The sequence below is a fragment of the Histomonas meleagridis genome, assembly GCF_020186115.1.
Source record: "Histomonas meleagridis strain 2922-C6/04-10x chromosome Unknown contig_60, whole genome shotgun sequence".
NCBI classification, from domain to species: domain Eukaryota; phylum Parabasalia; order Tritrichomonadida; family Dientamoebidae; genus Histomonas; species Histomonas meleagridis.
The window spans coordinates 44,607-60,493 of record NW_027150903.1 but is presented as its reverse complement, the minus strand read 5'-3'; the positions used below and the strand labels follow the sequence as shown (position 1 = coordinate 60,493).

Below are 15,887 nucleotides of genomic sequence, written 5' to 3'. Positions count from 1 at the left end.
ATAATTTATTTCTTTTTAAAACATTTTCTGTATTTTGTTTTTTATTGTTAATTCAAGCAAATCAATTTAAACATATTTATAAATAGTGTACTTATCATTAGCGTATAGCACATCTACAATTGTTCCGATCATTTGGTTTAGTCTTCCCTCCCATTCGTCCATTTTCCTTGCGATGAAGAAATTCGCGTTTAACTTTCCTTGTTTCGTATTCATGAACATTGTAATCCTATTAAAGTGATCATTATTATCATACAACGAAGAATGTAATGCAGCGCTATTTTCATAAAATGATTGTCTTCCAGCAATGACAATCGCAGGAGACCAACCACATCCATAATGCGAAGCGCCCACGAAAACGTCAGTTTCATTTGTGTTGTTCATGATATATTCTGCTGTTTCATAGTCGACGTCATCCCAAATTGGCATTTTCTGTTGAATCTTTTGATATATTCCAATTATGGATGATATACACATGAAAAATGTAATGAAGAATATCAATGTATGGAATATACTTCGATGTTCTTTCTTAAATAATTTAGTAAATGATATCATTCCTGAATATGATAATGATATTATTAATGGAAGGATTGTTGATATAAGTTCAAAGAAGTTATAACGAATTTCATTATGAAGTGTTACAAATGTAAATAAATAAAAGATTATTAAACTTATAATGGTTCGATATATAAGTTTCTTATTAAAGAAACTAAATGTTAAGACTGGAAATAGAAATCCAAATACAGATAAAGAGAATTTAACAGGAGGAAGTAAGGACTTACTATATGATTGAAAACTAAACATATATTGATTAGTAATTTTGGGTTTAAATCCAGTATAAATAATATATAAAACTGTTGGAATTATGCAAATTGCTTTGATAAGAAGATGCTTAAGATTAAAGGTTGATGGAAAATAAAATAAATACATTATTGTTAATATAAAACCTGATTGAACACGAACAATTGTGCAGAAAAGAACTAAAATCCCAGAAAATATAAGGCCGTTGGATTGAAGTAAATTGAGAACAGTGAGTGAAAGGGAGAACGTTAAAAGGGCTGGACGAGATGTAATAAAGCAGTGAAGTATGGGGTGCCCCCAAACATTGTAGCTATTCTTACCATAGTTGAAAACAAAATCAAGATTGGCATTGTACCTATCTTCAGTGTTGTTGATGAAATTGAGAAAGCCAAACCCACCAAGTAAGAAAGCAACAGGGACAGAAAGAACTGAGACAAACTCATTATTAGATATTTTATAGGTAAGATAATATTGGAGAATAACAATAGAAGAAAAAAGTAGAACAGTTTGAATAAGTACGGCATGCTCAGTTAGAGAACCTGTGACTACCATCATTGCAGAATAAAATGATGGAAGATACTCTGTTTTGGCTTGGTTTTCTGAAAAGAGTGGAAGCTTAACACCATTGATAAAGTTGCTGTGTTTGTTTGTGCCATTGGCAAAAGAAGCTATATAAGCAAATTCTAAAAGACAATCATTTAATCCTGTAGAAATGATTTTTCCTTTTTCACCATATGCTATGTAAGAAATATAAGAAAGTAAAACAATGTAAATAATAAGAATAATAATAGTGATTGTTTTTGGGAATTTCAAATAAATTGTTCGCTTTCTCCCAATCATAAAAAAAATTACGCCTAATGTAATAGCCCCCAATATTTGAGCAACAACAAATGATGAGGTAACACCAATGAAATTACTAAGCATTGAAATAATTGATGTTAATGTCATTCCAACTGGGAATGAAGCTCCTAAAATATCAAGACCTCCTCGCTTTGAAATACATTTAAGTAGTTGATAGCCTAAAAATGTTGAAGCAATTGGCAGCGCGTAGCCATATGGAACAGATGCCATTTTGTAACTAACGGTCTCATACGAACGTTAAAGAGACACAAACGGTCTTACATAAAAATGAGTGAAAAATCAGCTGTTCTGAATCAATGTCAAAAGATCACAAGAGAATTTATAAACAATCCGCTCTGTATGCTTTTTGTTCATCCTCTTACTTTTGTTGACAAAAAAAGTCAACTTGAATATACATCTAAAATTAAAGAACAAATGGATTTGCAAACAGTCAACAAAAAACTCAAAGACAACTGCTATTCTAACCTTCAAGAATGGGCATATGATATGTATCTCATTTTTAATAATGCTATACTTTTTAATGATGAAACTTCTATTATTGGTGGTGCTGCTGTTTATTTGCGTAAAAGGCTTGACAAAAGAATACGTCAGTTGGAAGCAATGAACTTACGGAATTATGAAGATCAATTAATTCAACTTGGTAAACGCCTTGAAAATATTTTAAAAGATCTTCCACTCGGATTAAATGTTGAACTTAGAGAAGATCTTGGAACTAATGACAATGAAGATTTCACAATAAGTCGAATAACAGAACTTCAATCTGCACTGACTCAAATCGCTTCACAAGGCAGATCAAAAGAAATCATTGCTGTGCTAAAGGAAGTGAATCCAGATGCAGAATATAGTGAGGTCGGAGAAATTGATCTTTCTCATTTAGGAAGAAATTCTTTACTTAAACTTGAATCTTTTGTTCAGAACCAGAATAAATAAATGTAATAAATCAGATTTTTATATTATAATTTAAATTTAGTTCTAAAAAATTTAAAAATTATAAGGGAAAAAATGTGTTATCAATAGTAAAGGTGTAAACGTGTTTTAATGGTTTTATTATTTTCTTTTAAAAGTAAATTCATCTTAAAATTTTTATTATTTAACTACTATAAAAGGGTACAATTTTTTTAATGATCAAATTAAGAATAAATGAATCTAAGAATTAATATTAAAATTTTATCCTTAATCAAAATGGGAAAGGGAACGAAAAATTTATACAAGATAACACAATTTTACCTATAAATCGAAAATTATTTTGAACAGGTACATCTAAAATATGATATTAAATCCCATACCCAAAAAAATGGATGTGTGGGGGATCGAACCCCAGGCCTCTACAATGCAAATGTAGCGCTCTACCACTGAGCTACACACCCTTACGTAAGTAAGAAATTATCATAATATAAAATTATAAAAATATACATGCAAATATTTAAAATTTTGATAGAAAATTTGTTTCAGAAATAATTATTATATCTTTTCCCAATTCAAAAATACTCAATATCAAGAACAAGTTAGAGAAATTCAATAACAATAAAATGTAATCACTTTTTTTTCTTTGTAACATTTGTAAACTTTACATTTCTAGAAGCAATGATATTGTTATTGTTCCTTTAAATTTCCTAACTTTCCGAGGCATACTTCAAATTCAAAGATTACTTCAACACAAGAACTTGCAGCCAAACTTCTGTATTTTATTCTAAAGCCCAAAAAAGCATTTTGAAATTTTGGAGATTGCTCATAAAAAAATAAGATAACAAAAGAAATCATTGCTGTGCTAAAGGAAGTGAATCCAGATGCAGAATATAGTGAGGTCGGAGAAATTGATCTTTCTCATTTAGGAAGAAATTCTTTACTTAAACTTGAATCTTTTGTTCAGAACCAAATAAAATAAATTGACTTAAATAAAATTATTTAAATTAACTTTTTCAATAATAGGTTCGTAAACACCCTCAATTTGAATTATAAATGTTTTACGATACACGAAATTGTGTGTTGTTTTGCTTTAATAATTGACAATGTCTGTCTGTCATAAAAAACGATTACCCTATAAGTTTCATTTTCTTGGCATGTTTTTTTACTTTGCTATTTCAATGGAAGTTAATTTCCATGTTAAAATTCCCTCAATTTGATATATCATAATAAATATGAATATTGTCATATCTGAATGAATTACCAGATTTATACGAGATGACAAAATAGGATTTTTATTATATTACATATATTTGGAATTTGAAATTACTACGCTGAAAAATGGTGGAAAAATGTCTCATGCATTGCTTGTCTTGATCAAGGTTAACGTGTAAAATTCAATACCAGAAAACCGGTTTTTCACAGAAAAATAACCGCTGTTTCGGGGGTTAGCAAAAAAAATCAGTTAAAAACTTTTTAATGAAAATTCAATGTTATCAATTTGGTGTAAATTTGATAAATTTATAAGGTTCTGTGCTTAAAAAGTCAATCTGAAATTCTTGTCGGTTCAATGTTATCAAAACTTTGAAAATATATTTTGAGTGAATTCACTTCACAATTTTTTCTTGTTATTCTCTTCCTTTTATTTGGATTAATTACAAGTTCGAACAAAACTGTCATTTACTATGGTGACATTACGGGCCCTCAATCAGATCTTCAGTATTTCGAACAAATTGAGACAGCAATCAATAAAGCTTATCCAGAACTTGGAAATGATACATAAATATTGGCCATTTCTTCCCAGGTTAAAAGTGATCTTAATAAAACCGAGACTCGTAAATTCCATAGCAATAATACAAATCCTGTTCTTTCAGAAATAGCTGGAAATTCTGACCTTATCTATTTCTATACTTCAACTGACTATGCAATTTCTATCGACTTGTCTGGTATTTCTTGTGAAGGTATACTTGTTTACAATAATAATAACCAAAAAAGCTTGGAAATCAAAGGATCAGATCTTTCTTCTGTTGGTTTTGTAGGACTTATGGGTCGTGTGAATTCAAATAGCCCAATGACATTCAACAAATTCACAGCGATGTATTATCAAGGTGAATATTCTTCAAATCTTTTCGTTGGATATGATTTTGAAACTGTTTCTCAAAGCACTGCTCCACTTGCTCTCTATTCTATTCAAACTGGAGATCAGACACAACTTCAAATCACAGCATCCACAGATGGATTTTATGTTCCTTCAATTGGATCAACTCAAGGACGTGCTTTTCAGGATGGTAAATCACTTCTAATTAATCCATATATTAGTGCTGCTAAAAATATCGACATTTCATTAGGAGAAAATGTATCTGAACCACAAAACTTAGTGTTATATTTCGATGATCCAATTTACGCACCAATAGGTTACTTATCTGCTTCTGCTTTATCTTATTTCACAACTATTAAATCTAAAATAGAAAACTTTGCAATTCATATTAATTTTGTGGGTGAAAGCTGGCAAAATGTCCAAAACTTTGAACTAAAACTATGTATTGGTGATGGATTCAGAGATTTGATCGATACTTCTTCAGTCCCATCAAATATCAAAATTGTCTTCGAAGAACCTAAATGTTACAGTATTTTTACAAGGATAACATGATTCCTTTCACATTTAAATATCCATTTTCTGTTGGATTGTCATCAAAGATAAGACAGGCTAATTGTAAATTCTCCGATGTATCATGATATGTTGTAAGTATTGACTTTCATAGTTTCATCTATTTTAATGATCATTATGAGTTCACATTAATTTTCTAGGTTAATCGCAAACCTTAACTAATTCCATTTTTTTTAAAAAATTTCTTTAATGAATTGAGAATACATTTTTATATTTATGGACAATGATCATTAAAAATGTTAATCTTCATTTCGTTAAGCATCACTTCCTTGCTGTTCTCAAGAGAAACAAGACATCCTGCAAAACCAAAACACCGAAAATTTCTTTTACAAGTTATGCAAACAAAATATTTAACTTATTCTATAAATCGAATGATAAAAATATTTATTGAAAAATTTTGTGAGTTGTACTTACCTAAATTTATCATAAAAAATGTTTATTTTGGATTTTTTACTTTAAAATCAAATTTTTAATAAATATATAAAAACATAATAATTTGTATTTGATTATAATAGAATATAACATTTTTAATGTTTTCCGCTTAAGCGTGATAACCTATTTCTTAGCTTTTGATTCTTATTTATAAGCTTTGTATATGTAGCAGAAAGTTGTGGAATTTCAGTATAATTTATTTGATATGTTTCTTTAACAATTTCTTCGATAGAATTTTTTTGAATAAATGGATCTTGTGCTTGAACAAAGTTATCTGCATCAATTACTCTTTTTTTGAGTTGATCTATATCTTCATTCTTTGGAATATATTTTTTGTTTAAATTTTGAATCTGAAATTTTAATCTTTGAATTTCTTGATCCATTTGTTCCAAAACGAGTTTTGTTGAAGGGTCAAAGTATAACTCATCTCCATAGTTAAAAGTCATTGAATATTCTGAATTTCTTTCATTAACTGCATTCAATGCCATTTTTCTTTCATGTTTCATTGTATCGATTTCTTTATAATTTTGAAAAATCTCAGTATTAAGTGGAACTGTTGTATCAATATCTGGAGGCTCAACAAAACTCATATATGACAAAACAATAAGTTCTCAAATTAAATCGACATAAAGAAAAACTATGAAATCATGTCGAACGTTTATTTGTATGCAAGATTGGGCAGCTAAATTTTCATTGAATTTTCAGAGCTTCGGCCACTTATACACTGAAAAAATAGATGAACTGAATTTGGTTATCATTTTTATTTAAAGATGGGAAAAGATTTTTATGCAATATTAGGTGTTCCACGTGATGCAGATGCTACCACACTAAAAAAAGCATACCGTAAATTAGCAATGAAATGGCATCCTGATAAAAACATTAATAATCAAGAAGTCGCACAAGCAAAGTTCCAAGAAATATCAGAAGCATATGATGTTCTTAGTGATCCAAAGAAACGTGAAATATATGATCAATATGGAGAAGAAGGTCTCAAAGTTGGAGGAAATCCAAATCCATCTGGTCCAAATATGGATGGATTCACAAGAGGTTCACCAAATGGTAACTTTAGATACGAATTTACACAACAACAAGCAGAAGACTTATTTAGAAATATATTTGGCGATCTTGGAGGTTTCGGATTCGGAAGAAGAATGGGTGGAAATCCAAATGTCCGAATAAATGGTCACCGCGTAGGTGGACAAAATGGAAACTTTAGAAGTTTCGATGATTTTGATATGTTCCAAGATCAAATGGGCGATAGTCCTTATAAAGGAAGAGGTCATAGAGTAGGCGGTGATGGTTTTGGAAATCATTTTGGATTTGGAAATATGAGCATGGATGATTCATTTGTCGATGATGGAAATCAAGGATATGGATTCTCAAGGCAACCACAAACAATCCCACCACTCAGAATAGAATTACCATGTACACTTGAACAATTGAATAACTGCGTTACAAGGAAGTTGAAGGTAAGAAGAAATGTATATGGAAAAGAAGAAGAAAAGATTCTTTTGGTCGAGTTGAAGCCATGGTGGAAGGATGGAACAAAGATTACATTCGAAGGTGAAGGTGATCGAAAACAAGGACTTCCACCACAAGATGTTCAATTCATTGTGAAAGAAGTTCCACATAGTGTATTCAAACGTGTCAAAGATGATTTGTATTGCGAAGAAACTATTGGTTTAAAAGATGCACTTTGTGGATTCACATTCAGCAAGGTTGGTATTGATGGTCGTGTAATCAGATTAAATATTAACGATGTTATTCAGAATGGCTCTGAACGTAGAATCCGTGGAGAAGGTATGAGAACAAAGAATGGTCAACGTGGTGATTTAATAGTCAAATTTAATGTTCGATATCCAACATATTTATCACCTGACCAAAAAGCAAAATTAAGAGAATATCTTCCAAATTAAATTGTATGAAACCTAGAATTGAAGTAAATATCAATTGTTTATAAATTCTTTTTTACCAAATGAGAATAATTGTGTCAAAATATTTGGATGTTTTGACATAAAAATATTTTTGAAATTATAATGATCGTTTCATTAACAAAACAAACGGTTTTAGTATTTTTGACTCTATAAAGAGGCCGTTTATAAAAATTGAGTCCAAGTGACATCACTTACCAAAATTCACTAAAAAAGGTTGATTTTCTCAAAATCTTCTTATCAACAAATAGCAAACATACCAAGGGGAAGAACTCAGTGTTCTCCAAGTTATTCAATTCCATCAACTTGTGATATTCATAAACTCGATATTTACATTGAACAAGAAAAATTAATTTCTAATAACATTTCATCAATATTTGAAATCACAATCAATAACGAAGATCCATATAATGCATTTAAGATATTGGTTGATGATGTTAAAAAAAGAAATTTAAAAAATTCTATCAAATCCATTACGTTATCACCAAATAGGCCCAATACAATAATTATTGAATCTAATGATAAAAGTTCTTTTATGAGTTTAATTCAACATAACTTTGATTTTTCTGAAAATTTTCTTAGAAATGCAATTGATTTTGGTTCCTCTATTCGTTTTTTGAAGTTTCCTCCTGGTACTATAGTTAGAATTTATGGGAAAGAAGCAGGTCAAGTTGTTACTTCTGATGCAACAACTCAAAAAATTCTGGTAAAATATCTTCCATGCATTGATTATGAACAGCTCAAAACGTCGGAAATAAAGAGTCAAAAATATATTAACATGAAAATGCCAAGTGATTACAAACCTAAGAAAATTTATTTTGTAAAAAATTTTTTTATACGCTATAAAATCAAACTTGATGAAGAAGAAATTCCAATTCCATATGCACACAATGGCGTCGCAAAAGCAATCAAGTGGGATGGTGATTTGTTTATTGGGATATTTCAATATTCATATTTTTCAATGGAAGATTTACAAATTCAAAACTTAAACATAACTAAAGAAGAATATTCCATATTCGAAAATAATAGAGCTGATTTTGAAGGTCATGACCCAATTTTTAATGAAAATATGAGGAAAACTAAAAAAACTTTTGAACAAAATAATTTCTCTTTATTGAATACTAGAAACGATTCAGAAGAAAAAATGAATCAAAATGAAAGTCATATTTCCGAAGCAAAGATAAAAGTGAATGAAGAAAATATTATAAAACCAAATATATTATGGCACTCACAAAATAACCAAGGAAAACCTGTACGAATAGAAAATTATATTAAAAAAGAAACACAAAAAAGTTTTTCACAACAAACAGAATTTGAACCAAAAGAACAGCAAAAGCCTCAAGCTAGAGAAAAAATAAATGAGAACAAAGAACAACAAATATCTCAAACAAGAAAAATAACGAATGATAACAAAGAAAAACAAAGAGTTCAATCAGAAAAAATAAGTGAAAACAAAGAACAACAAATATCGCAAACAAGAAAAATAACGAATGATAACAAAGAAAAACAGAGAGTTCAATCAGAAAAAATAAGTGAAAACAAAGAACAACAAATTTCACAAATAAGAAATGCAATAAATGAAAATAGAGAACAACAAATATCTCAAATAATCGAAACAACAAATGAAAATAAAGAACAACGAATATCTCAAATAATCGAAATAATAAATGAAGACAAAGAAAAGCAAAGAGTTCTATTAGAAAAAGTAAATGAAAACAAGGAACAACAAATATTTCAACCAAGAGAAACAAATGAAGATAATGAGCGAGAAATTTCACAACAACACAGAGAAGAGTACACTCTTTATCATGTTCAAGCAAAAGCAAATACACAACAAAGGCATCAATCAAATAAAAATAATCAATGGCAACAAATACCACAAATATTACATTCAGAACAAGAAATATCAAAGGAACAAATGTTACAGAGGCCACAAGCAGTACAAGAAACAGTGCAGCCACAAATACAACAAATTCAACAAAAACCACAATCAAATAAAGATAATCAACAGCAACAACAAATGCCACAACTTCAATCAGCACAAGAACTGACACAACAATCAATGCAACAAAGGAACAAAGATGTACCTGAACAACAAATTCAAAAGAGATTGCAAGAGACACGAGAAATTCCACAACAACATAGAGAAGAATACACTCTTTATCATGTTCAAGCAAAATCAAATACACAACAAAAGCCACAAATAAATAAAGATATTCCACAAAAGCAACCAATGCAACAGAGACGACAATTAACTCATGATAACCAGCAACAACAAATGCCACAACTTCTATCAGTACAAGAACTGACACAACAAAGAAACAAAGATATAACTGAACAACAAATTCAAAAGAGATCGCAAGAAACACGAGAAATGCCACAACAACATAGAGAAGAATACACTCTTTACCATGTTCAAGCAGAAGCAAATACACATAAACTACAACCAGTACAGGAAACAGTGCTGCCACAAATACAGCAAAGGATACACTCAAATAAAGATAATCAACAACAACAAATATCACATACAGAACATAAAATATCACAGCGGCAAATGCCACAAAAGCAACAATCAAATAAAGATAATCAACAACAACCAATGCCACAAACATGTGAAGATATTTTATATCAACAACAAATTTCGCACACACTGTCTGAAGCATTACAACAATTTCAAATTAATTCAAATGAAGAAGATCAAGCAGAAACAAGTTCAGAGCAAGCTCTCGAGAAGCTTATTGAGTATTGCAAAAATTCGAAAGATATCACAAAGTTACGTCATATATATAAAATACTAGATGAAATGAAACAACAACACGAGACACCACAACAAGAACAACCAAAACAAACTGAATTAAGACAACCAAAGTATTGGCCGTATGATTTAGTTCGACTAAATTCTAATTTAGTTGGAACTGTTATTAATATAACTGAAACAGATGACACAATAATTCTACAAAACAATAGAATCGAAACTGTTACTGAAGATAAAATTGTCAAAAAATTGTCTCCTCAGCCAAAAGTTATTGATTGTCACAAAACGCAATTATTTATTGGAGATAGAGTAAAATTTAACGAAACAAAAGAAGGAAAAATCATTCAAATGTATAATAAACATCTCTACGTAGAATTACCAGATAACTCATTCCAATGTGTTCCTGCAAGATTGGTAGAGTCTTTGTCTCCTAAAAACCGAAGTTGTTCTGTGATTGGTGAAAAAATTATTTACATAAAAGGAAAACACGTTTACTCGAAACCGTTAAAAATTACGGATGTTACAACGAGAAAAGGATTAACAGTAACTGATAATAGAGGAAACGAACGAAGTTTCCCATTGGAACTTCATGGAAAAAAGTGGGTATACGAAAACGAATTTCAGTCTCTTTTAGAAAGTGGAGCGTTATAATATTTAATATTTTTTTTTTTTTAATAAACACTGTATGTATATAAATAAAATTATTAAAACTAATATACAAATGATGTTAAGCTTGAAATTATATTTTTACTAAGAAGATATTGATTATTTTCTCTTTTATTAGTAATTTATAATTTTTGTATGTCTAATACCCGAAACAATCTTGAACACTTCATTAATAAATTGAACTTTTAAATAATACAAATCAAAATTAATATTTTACTATTTCTATTTTGGACAAAGAAAGAACAAAAATTTAAACGGTCATTTTTATTACAAGAAAAATTTAAATTCAGTTTGCGTGCAAACATTAAAACAATACCTTATATAGCTAATGAAATGGTAGTGCGTAAACATAATATGATTAAATTTATTCATTCTATACAAAGACAATCGATAATGAGATCTCAATCCCACAAAAAACAAATACAAAAGTCATTAATTTACACAGCTCATTCATAAGGTGATTTACTTAGCCTCGAAGATGTAGCATGTTAATGCATCACAGTCTAAATTGAATCCACCGTTACCACTATATTCTTTGCCTGTGATCAATTCCTTGAAGCTTGAGCCACCACAGTTCACGTAGACAGTTGTTGGCAATGTTCCTGTGTTTACAACGAACACAATTTTAGTTTGGGTTTGGTCATCCCATTTGACATTAATTAGTGCGCCATCCTTTGTAGACACACTATTAGAACCTCTATACATTGCTGGATAGCTCAGACGTATATTCATTAACTTAGCCGTATAATCGTGTAAATCTTGTTCATTAGTATTAAATCCGGAAATATGGCCATCTGTTCTCGCTACGTTATCACTAGCTGTACCATCACCACAGCCATAAGATTGCCAGCAATCTGCTATATCACCAACTTCATCTCCATAGTAAATAGTAATTGGTCCAGTATAAGCGGCCAAACAACCCAATGCGATCTTATAACGCTTCCAATATGCTTCGTTACTTCTATCATAGCCATACTTACTACGGATCAAATTACCAAATCTCCATACATCATGATTCGTGATGAAAAGATTAGGATAAACATCAGATGAATATCCTTTTTCACTTGGCGTCTTAAATACATTGGTAAGTGTGCTAACTCCATAGCCTCCAGCGCCACTTTCTTCTTGCGCAATAACTTGGACAAGGTTGTAACGCGCTGGGAAGTCGAAGGCAGACTTAAGGCCGTCCTGTGAATATGTTTGTGATTGGATTTCACTTGTGCCGCTCCAATGTTCACCGACCATGTAACCGAGCGTACCCCATTGTTTGCCTTGGTTCTTGCGTTCGTTACAAAGATCTTGAACTGCGGTACGGATTTCATACCAATAGTTGTGGTTGTTTTGGAATAATTGATAACATTGATCAAGACGCCAACCATCAATTTCATACTCACGGATCCAATATAAGGCAACTTCCTTGTAAAATTCAAGGCTGCCTGGATAAGAAACTGGATTACTGCTTCCTTGCGGATAATTGCCATTTGGTGATGCTTTAACATTGCCACCATGATGGCCGAAAACACCATCAAGGAAGATGTACATGCCACGGTCATGACAGCCTTTGATAAGATTACGAAGATCATCGTTGGTACCAAACTTTGGATCAACATTGAAATAATCAGTGGCAAAGTAACCTGTGGATTGAAGTTTTTCACCACCACTGCCGCCAGTGGAGTCGAAAACTGGTGTAAGCCAAAGAGCATTGACATTAAGACCTTTGATGTAATCAAGTGCATTAATAATACCCTTGAGATTTCCTTTGTGACTGCTTGGTCCATAACCAGTGCAATAGCATGTTGAACCATCGCCTTGGAATGATGAAACCATAACTTGGTAAATTGTAATTGAATTAAAATCAGTGTTTAATCCATTTGATACTGAATTTGAGGAAGTACCAACTGTGTTAGTTGTTGTTGTGGTTGTTGATGTTTTATTGCTTCTAAATGAAACAAAACCTATAACCATTCCAACGACTAAACCTATGCCAACACATAATGCAGCAATCCAATGCATCCTCCTACCCTTCTTTTTATCTTCTTGGTTTCTGGGAAGGAGAGGTTCGTTCTGGAACTCTTCCATAAAATGAGCACCTGAATTGCATTCAAAACCTAAACTCCCCTTCAGAAATTTTCGAACGATAGCTGTACAAAATAATAATCATCGTAACTAAGGTTATTATCGAATGCATTCAATATATTCTTTGAAACAAATTTGTTTAAAACATACTAAGAAACAGGTTGTGTATTGTTGCTTAGTTGTTACAATTAAATATCGTTACTTTGAATAAAATTTCTCAATTTAAATATAAGATTTAGATATGCTATCGTAGTTGTAAATACAAATTATTTACATATAAATTTTATTTATGCTTAAATACCATTTGATTATCACTACATGCAAATATATTTTTTATATTTTTTCCTGATAGCAATTAACAATAACAACAGCTACAACAATAGGATCAGCTGCTACAGCAGTACTAATGTAATTACACTACCAGCAGTACTAATGCAATTCCAAAAATTTGTTACTTTTATAAAATTATTCTTGTGATTTTTTAACACTTTCACTAGAGAACATATCTAGTGCAATATCTATTACATCTTTGTATTACTTAAAAAAATTCTAAATAAACAATATTGGTCTTAATATATTTCCAAACGTCAACTAATCACTCTGTACATCGATGTAGTGGAATTACATAATGCAAAAAGATTAATAACTTATTGGGATATCGTTCTTGTGTTTCCATCTGATTTTGTTTGATCAATTGGTCAATGATCGCACGCCCTTGATTTGAATTGACTAAGTTTGTCTAAAGATTTGGAAGATAAAACTTTCAATGTTACGATTGTTTTTCTTTCAAAAATTGGTTCACTCGAAAGCTAATTTGCAAATGAAATCACATGAACAAAAATATGGCATTTTTCTTTCTCAAATTGAATTAGGTGCACTTGGAACTAACTGCTACTGTTTTCCAATAGAAGGTGGTTGTGTAGTTATTGATCCAGCAATTCAATCTCCTATTTTAACTAATTGGATTTCAGCGAATATTAAAGGTGGAAAACTTCATATTTATCTAACTCATGGCCATTTTGACCATATTGGTGGCGTTAATTCTCTTCTAGATTCTTTTCCAAATTCACAAGTGTATATTTATTCACCTGACTTTGAATTCTTATCAGATCCTAGTCTCAACCTATCAGCACTTGGCGGCCTAGTTATTAATGTTAAAGATCTCACAAAAGTTCAAAAGGTTAATAATAATGAAAGTATTATTAATGGCAAATTAAAGGTTCTTGCACTACCTGGTCACACCCCTGGATGCTCTGGTCTGTATGATGAACAAAATGGTCTTATATTTGAAGGAGATACTCTTTTTAATGGAGGAATTGGGCGAACAGATTTTCCAAAAGGTAATCATGAAGAAATTCAAAAAAGCATTAAAAATGTCTTATTTAAGCTTCCTCCATCAACTGTTGTGTTCCCTGGTCATGGGCCGTCAACGACTATAGCAGCTGAATCAGCAAATAATTCATTATTTTATTAAACATTTGAGTAAAATTACAAAAGAAATTTCTTAAACAGGATAAAATATGTCTTAAGTACTTCTTGCAAAAATATTTTTTATTGATGAAAAAAAAAAATAATTTCTTAAAAATTTATGAAGGCATAAAGATGGAGTTTTTACGTAATTTAATCAAAGAGATCATCGAAGCCACCAGTCATTTCAACTACTTCTTCTTCTTCCTTCTTTTCTTCTTCCTTAACTTCTGCAGTAGTGGCAGCAGCAGCTGGAGCAGCACCTCCACCAACAACGGAGAGTTTTGAAGATCCTTCTTTGATAAGTTCTTCGATGTTCTTGCCATTTAATTTTTCAAGAAGAGCATCAATTGCCTTTGCATCAACTTGAATTCCAACACTTTCGAGAATTGCTGTGATCTTTTCTTTTGATGGGGAAGCATCACCACCAGCTTGTGCAAGAAGATAAGCAGCAATGTATTTCATATTTGAAAAGGTCAGCCATGGCTGACGGTTAATCGTTTAAAAAGTGGAAATTTGTTGCATTTCGTTCATTTTTATAGCTGCATTATTAATATCCACATATTTAACAATAACACATTTCAAGTCCTCAAATAAACTATTAATATCCGTATATGTGGTTTATTCTATATATTTACATTGATTGGAAAATATTTTTAGCAAATTGTTAATTATGCTTCATAAAGATTCTACTTGTATTGATTATTACAGTTGTTAATTGGATTTTTTGAAAAAATTTCAGGTTCTTGAGGCATACCATAGTTTGTCTTTAATATTAATATTAAAAATATTAAAAATAATACATGAGTAAACACGTAATATGGAAACAAAAGGGAAATATTTCGTCCAGCTTCAAAACATCCCCCAATTACATTATTTCTAAGATCTTCCGAAATATTGAAAATTTCAACGCAGGTTTTGGTCGACGTTTGAATTATAGATATAATCTGTACTACAACTGAAACGATGGTATTTAGGACATTTAACCAGACAAAAGGTCTAATGTCTTTAAAATGACATGAGCTAAAATGTATACATAAAGAAATAAATGAAAACAATATTTCAAGTGCAGTGGTAACAAGTAAAATTATTGTGCAAGGTTCAAAATTTTTTTTATAGTAAGCTACTCCTTCTTTTGAATAATATGTAAAATTAGGTGAATTGCTTTCCCATAATGCCAAAATAATAATTGACCATATCAAACTAGTAAAATAAAGAAAAGCATGTAATACATTTTTGATATTTATTCGATTAAGATTCATATTTTCATCAAACATGAAGTATGATGATGTTAGGTTCTTAGTTGGACGGCTTTATTCACAAAATTGGT

The 15,887-nt window shown here is 30.6% G+C and overlaps 8 protein-coding genes across 8 annotated transcripts; 5 read left to right on the top strand and 3 right to left on the bottom strand.

Moving 5' to 3' along the window:
- Positions 1-66: 66 nt before the first annotated feature.
- GO595_008155 (uncharacterized protein) lies at positions 67-1,869 on the bottom strand (the record flags this gene model as incomplete). The annotated part of the gene is made up of 1 exon (XM_067921698.1): positions 67-1,869. One exon carries the CDS (start codon positions 1,867-1,869, stop codon positions 67-69), a length of 1,803 nt encoding a protein of 600 aa, XP_067771634.1.
- A 57-nt stretch (positions 1,870-1,926) lies between these two features.
- GO595_008154 (Bromodomain containing protein) lies at positions 1,927-2,589 on the top strand (the record flags this gene model as incomplete). The annotated part of the gene is made up of 1 exon (XM_067921697.1): positions 1,927-2,589. One exon carries the CDS (start codon positions 1,927-1,929, stop codon positions 2,587-2,589), a length of 663 nt encoding a protein of 220 aa, XP_067771633.1.
- Positions 2,590-4,633: 2,044 nt separating this feature from the next.
- GO595_008153 (uncharacterized protein) lies at positions 4,634-5,212 on the top strand (the record flags this gene model as incomplete). Its single annotated transcript, XM_067921696.1, has 1 exon — positions 4,634-5,212. The coding sequence occupies one exon, from the start codon at positions 4,634-4,636 to the stop codon at positions 5,210-5,212; it is 579 nt and encodes a 192-aa protein (XP_067771632.1).
- A 1,220-nt stretch (positions 5,213-6,432) lies between these two features.
- GO595_008152 (dnaJ-like subfamily B member 4-like) lies at positions 6,433-7,578 on the top strand (the record flags this gene model as incomplete). Its single annotated transcript, XM_067921695.1, has 1 exon — positions 6,433-7,578. One exon carries the CDS (start codon positions 6,433-6,435, stop codon positions 7,576-7,578), a length of 1,146 nt encoding a protein of 381 aa, XP_067771631.1.
- A 1,933-nt stretch (positions 7,579-9,511) lies between these two features.
- GO595_008151 (uncharacterized protein) lies at positions 9,512-10,999 on the top strand (the record flags this gene model as incomplete). The annotated part of the gene is made up of 1 exon (XM_067921694.1): positions 9,512-10,999. The coding sequence occupies one exon, from the start codon at positions 9,512-9,514 to the stop codon at positions 10,997-10,999; it is 1,488 nt and encodes a 495-aa protein (XP_067771630.1).
- Positions 11,000-11,476: 477 nt separating this feature from the next.
- On the bottom strand, positions 11,477-13,093 carry GO595_008150 (Alpha amylase, catalytic domain containing protein; the record flags this gene model as incomplete). The annotated part of the gene is made up of 1 exon (XM_067921693.1): positions 11,477-13,093. One exon carries the CDS (start codon positions 13,091-13,093, stop codon positions 11,477-11,479), a length of 1,617 nt encoding a protein of 538 aa, XP_067771629.1.
- Positions 13,094-13,910: 817 nt separating this feature from the next.
- On the top strand, positions 13,911-14,564 carry GO595_008149 (MBL fold metallo-hydrolase; the record flags this gene model as incomplete). Its single annotated transcript, XM_067921692.1, has 1 exon — positions 13,911-14,564. The coding sequence occupies one exon, from the start codon at positions 13,911-13,913 to the stop codon at positions 14,562-14,564; it is 654 nt and encodes a 217-aa protein (XP_067771628.1).
- A 146-nt stretch (positions 14,565-14,710) lies between these two features.
- Positions 14,711-15,022, bottom strand: GO595_008148 (60S acidic ribosomal protein P2; the record flags this gene model as incomplete). Its single annotated transcript, XM_067921690.1, has 1 exon — positions 14,711-15,022. One exon carries the CDS (start codon positions 15,020-15,022, stop codon positions 14,711-14,713), a length of 312 nt encoding a protein of 103 aa, XP_067771627.1.
- Positions 15,023-15,887: the final 865 nt, after the last annotated feature.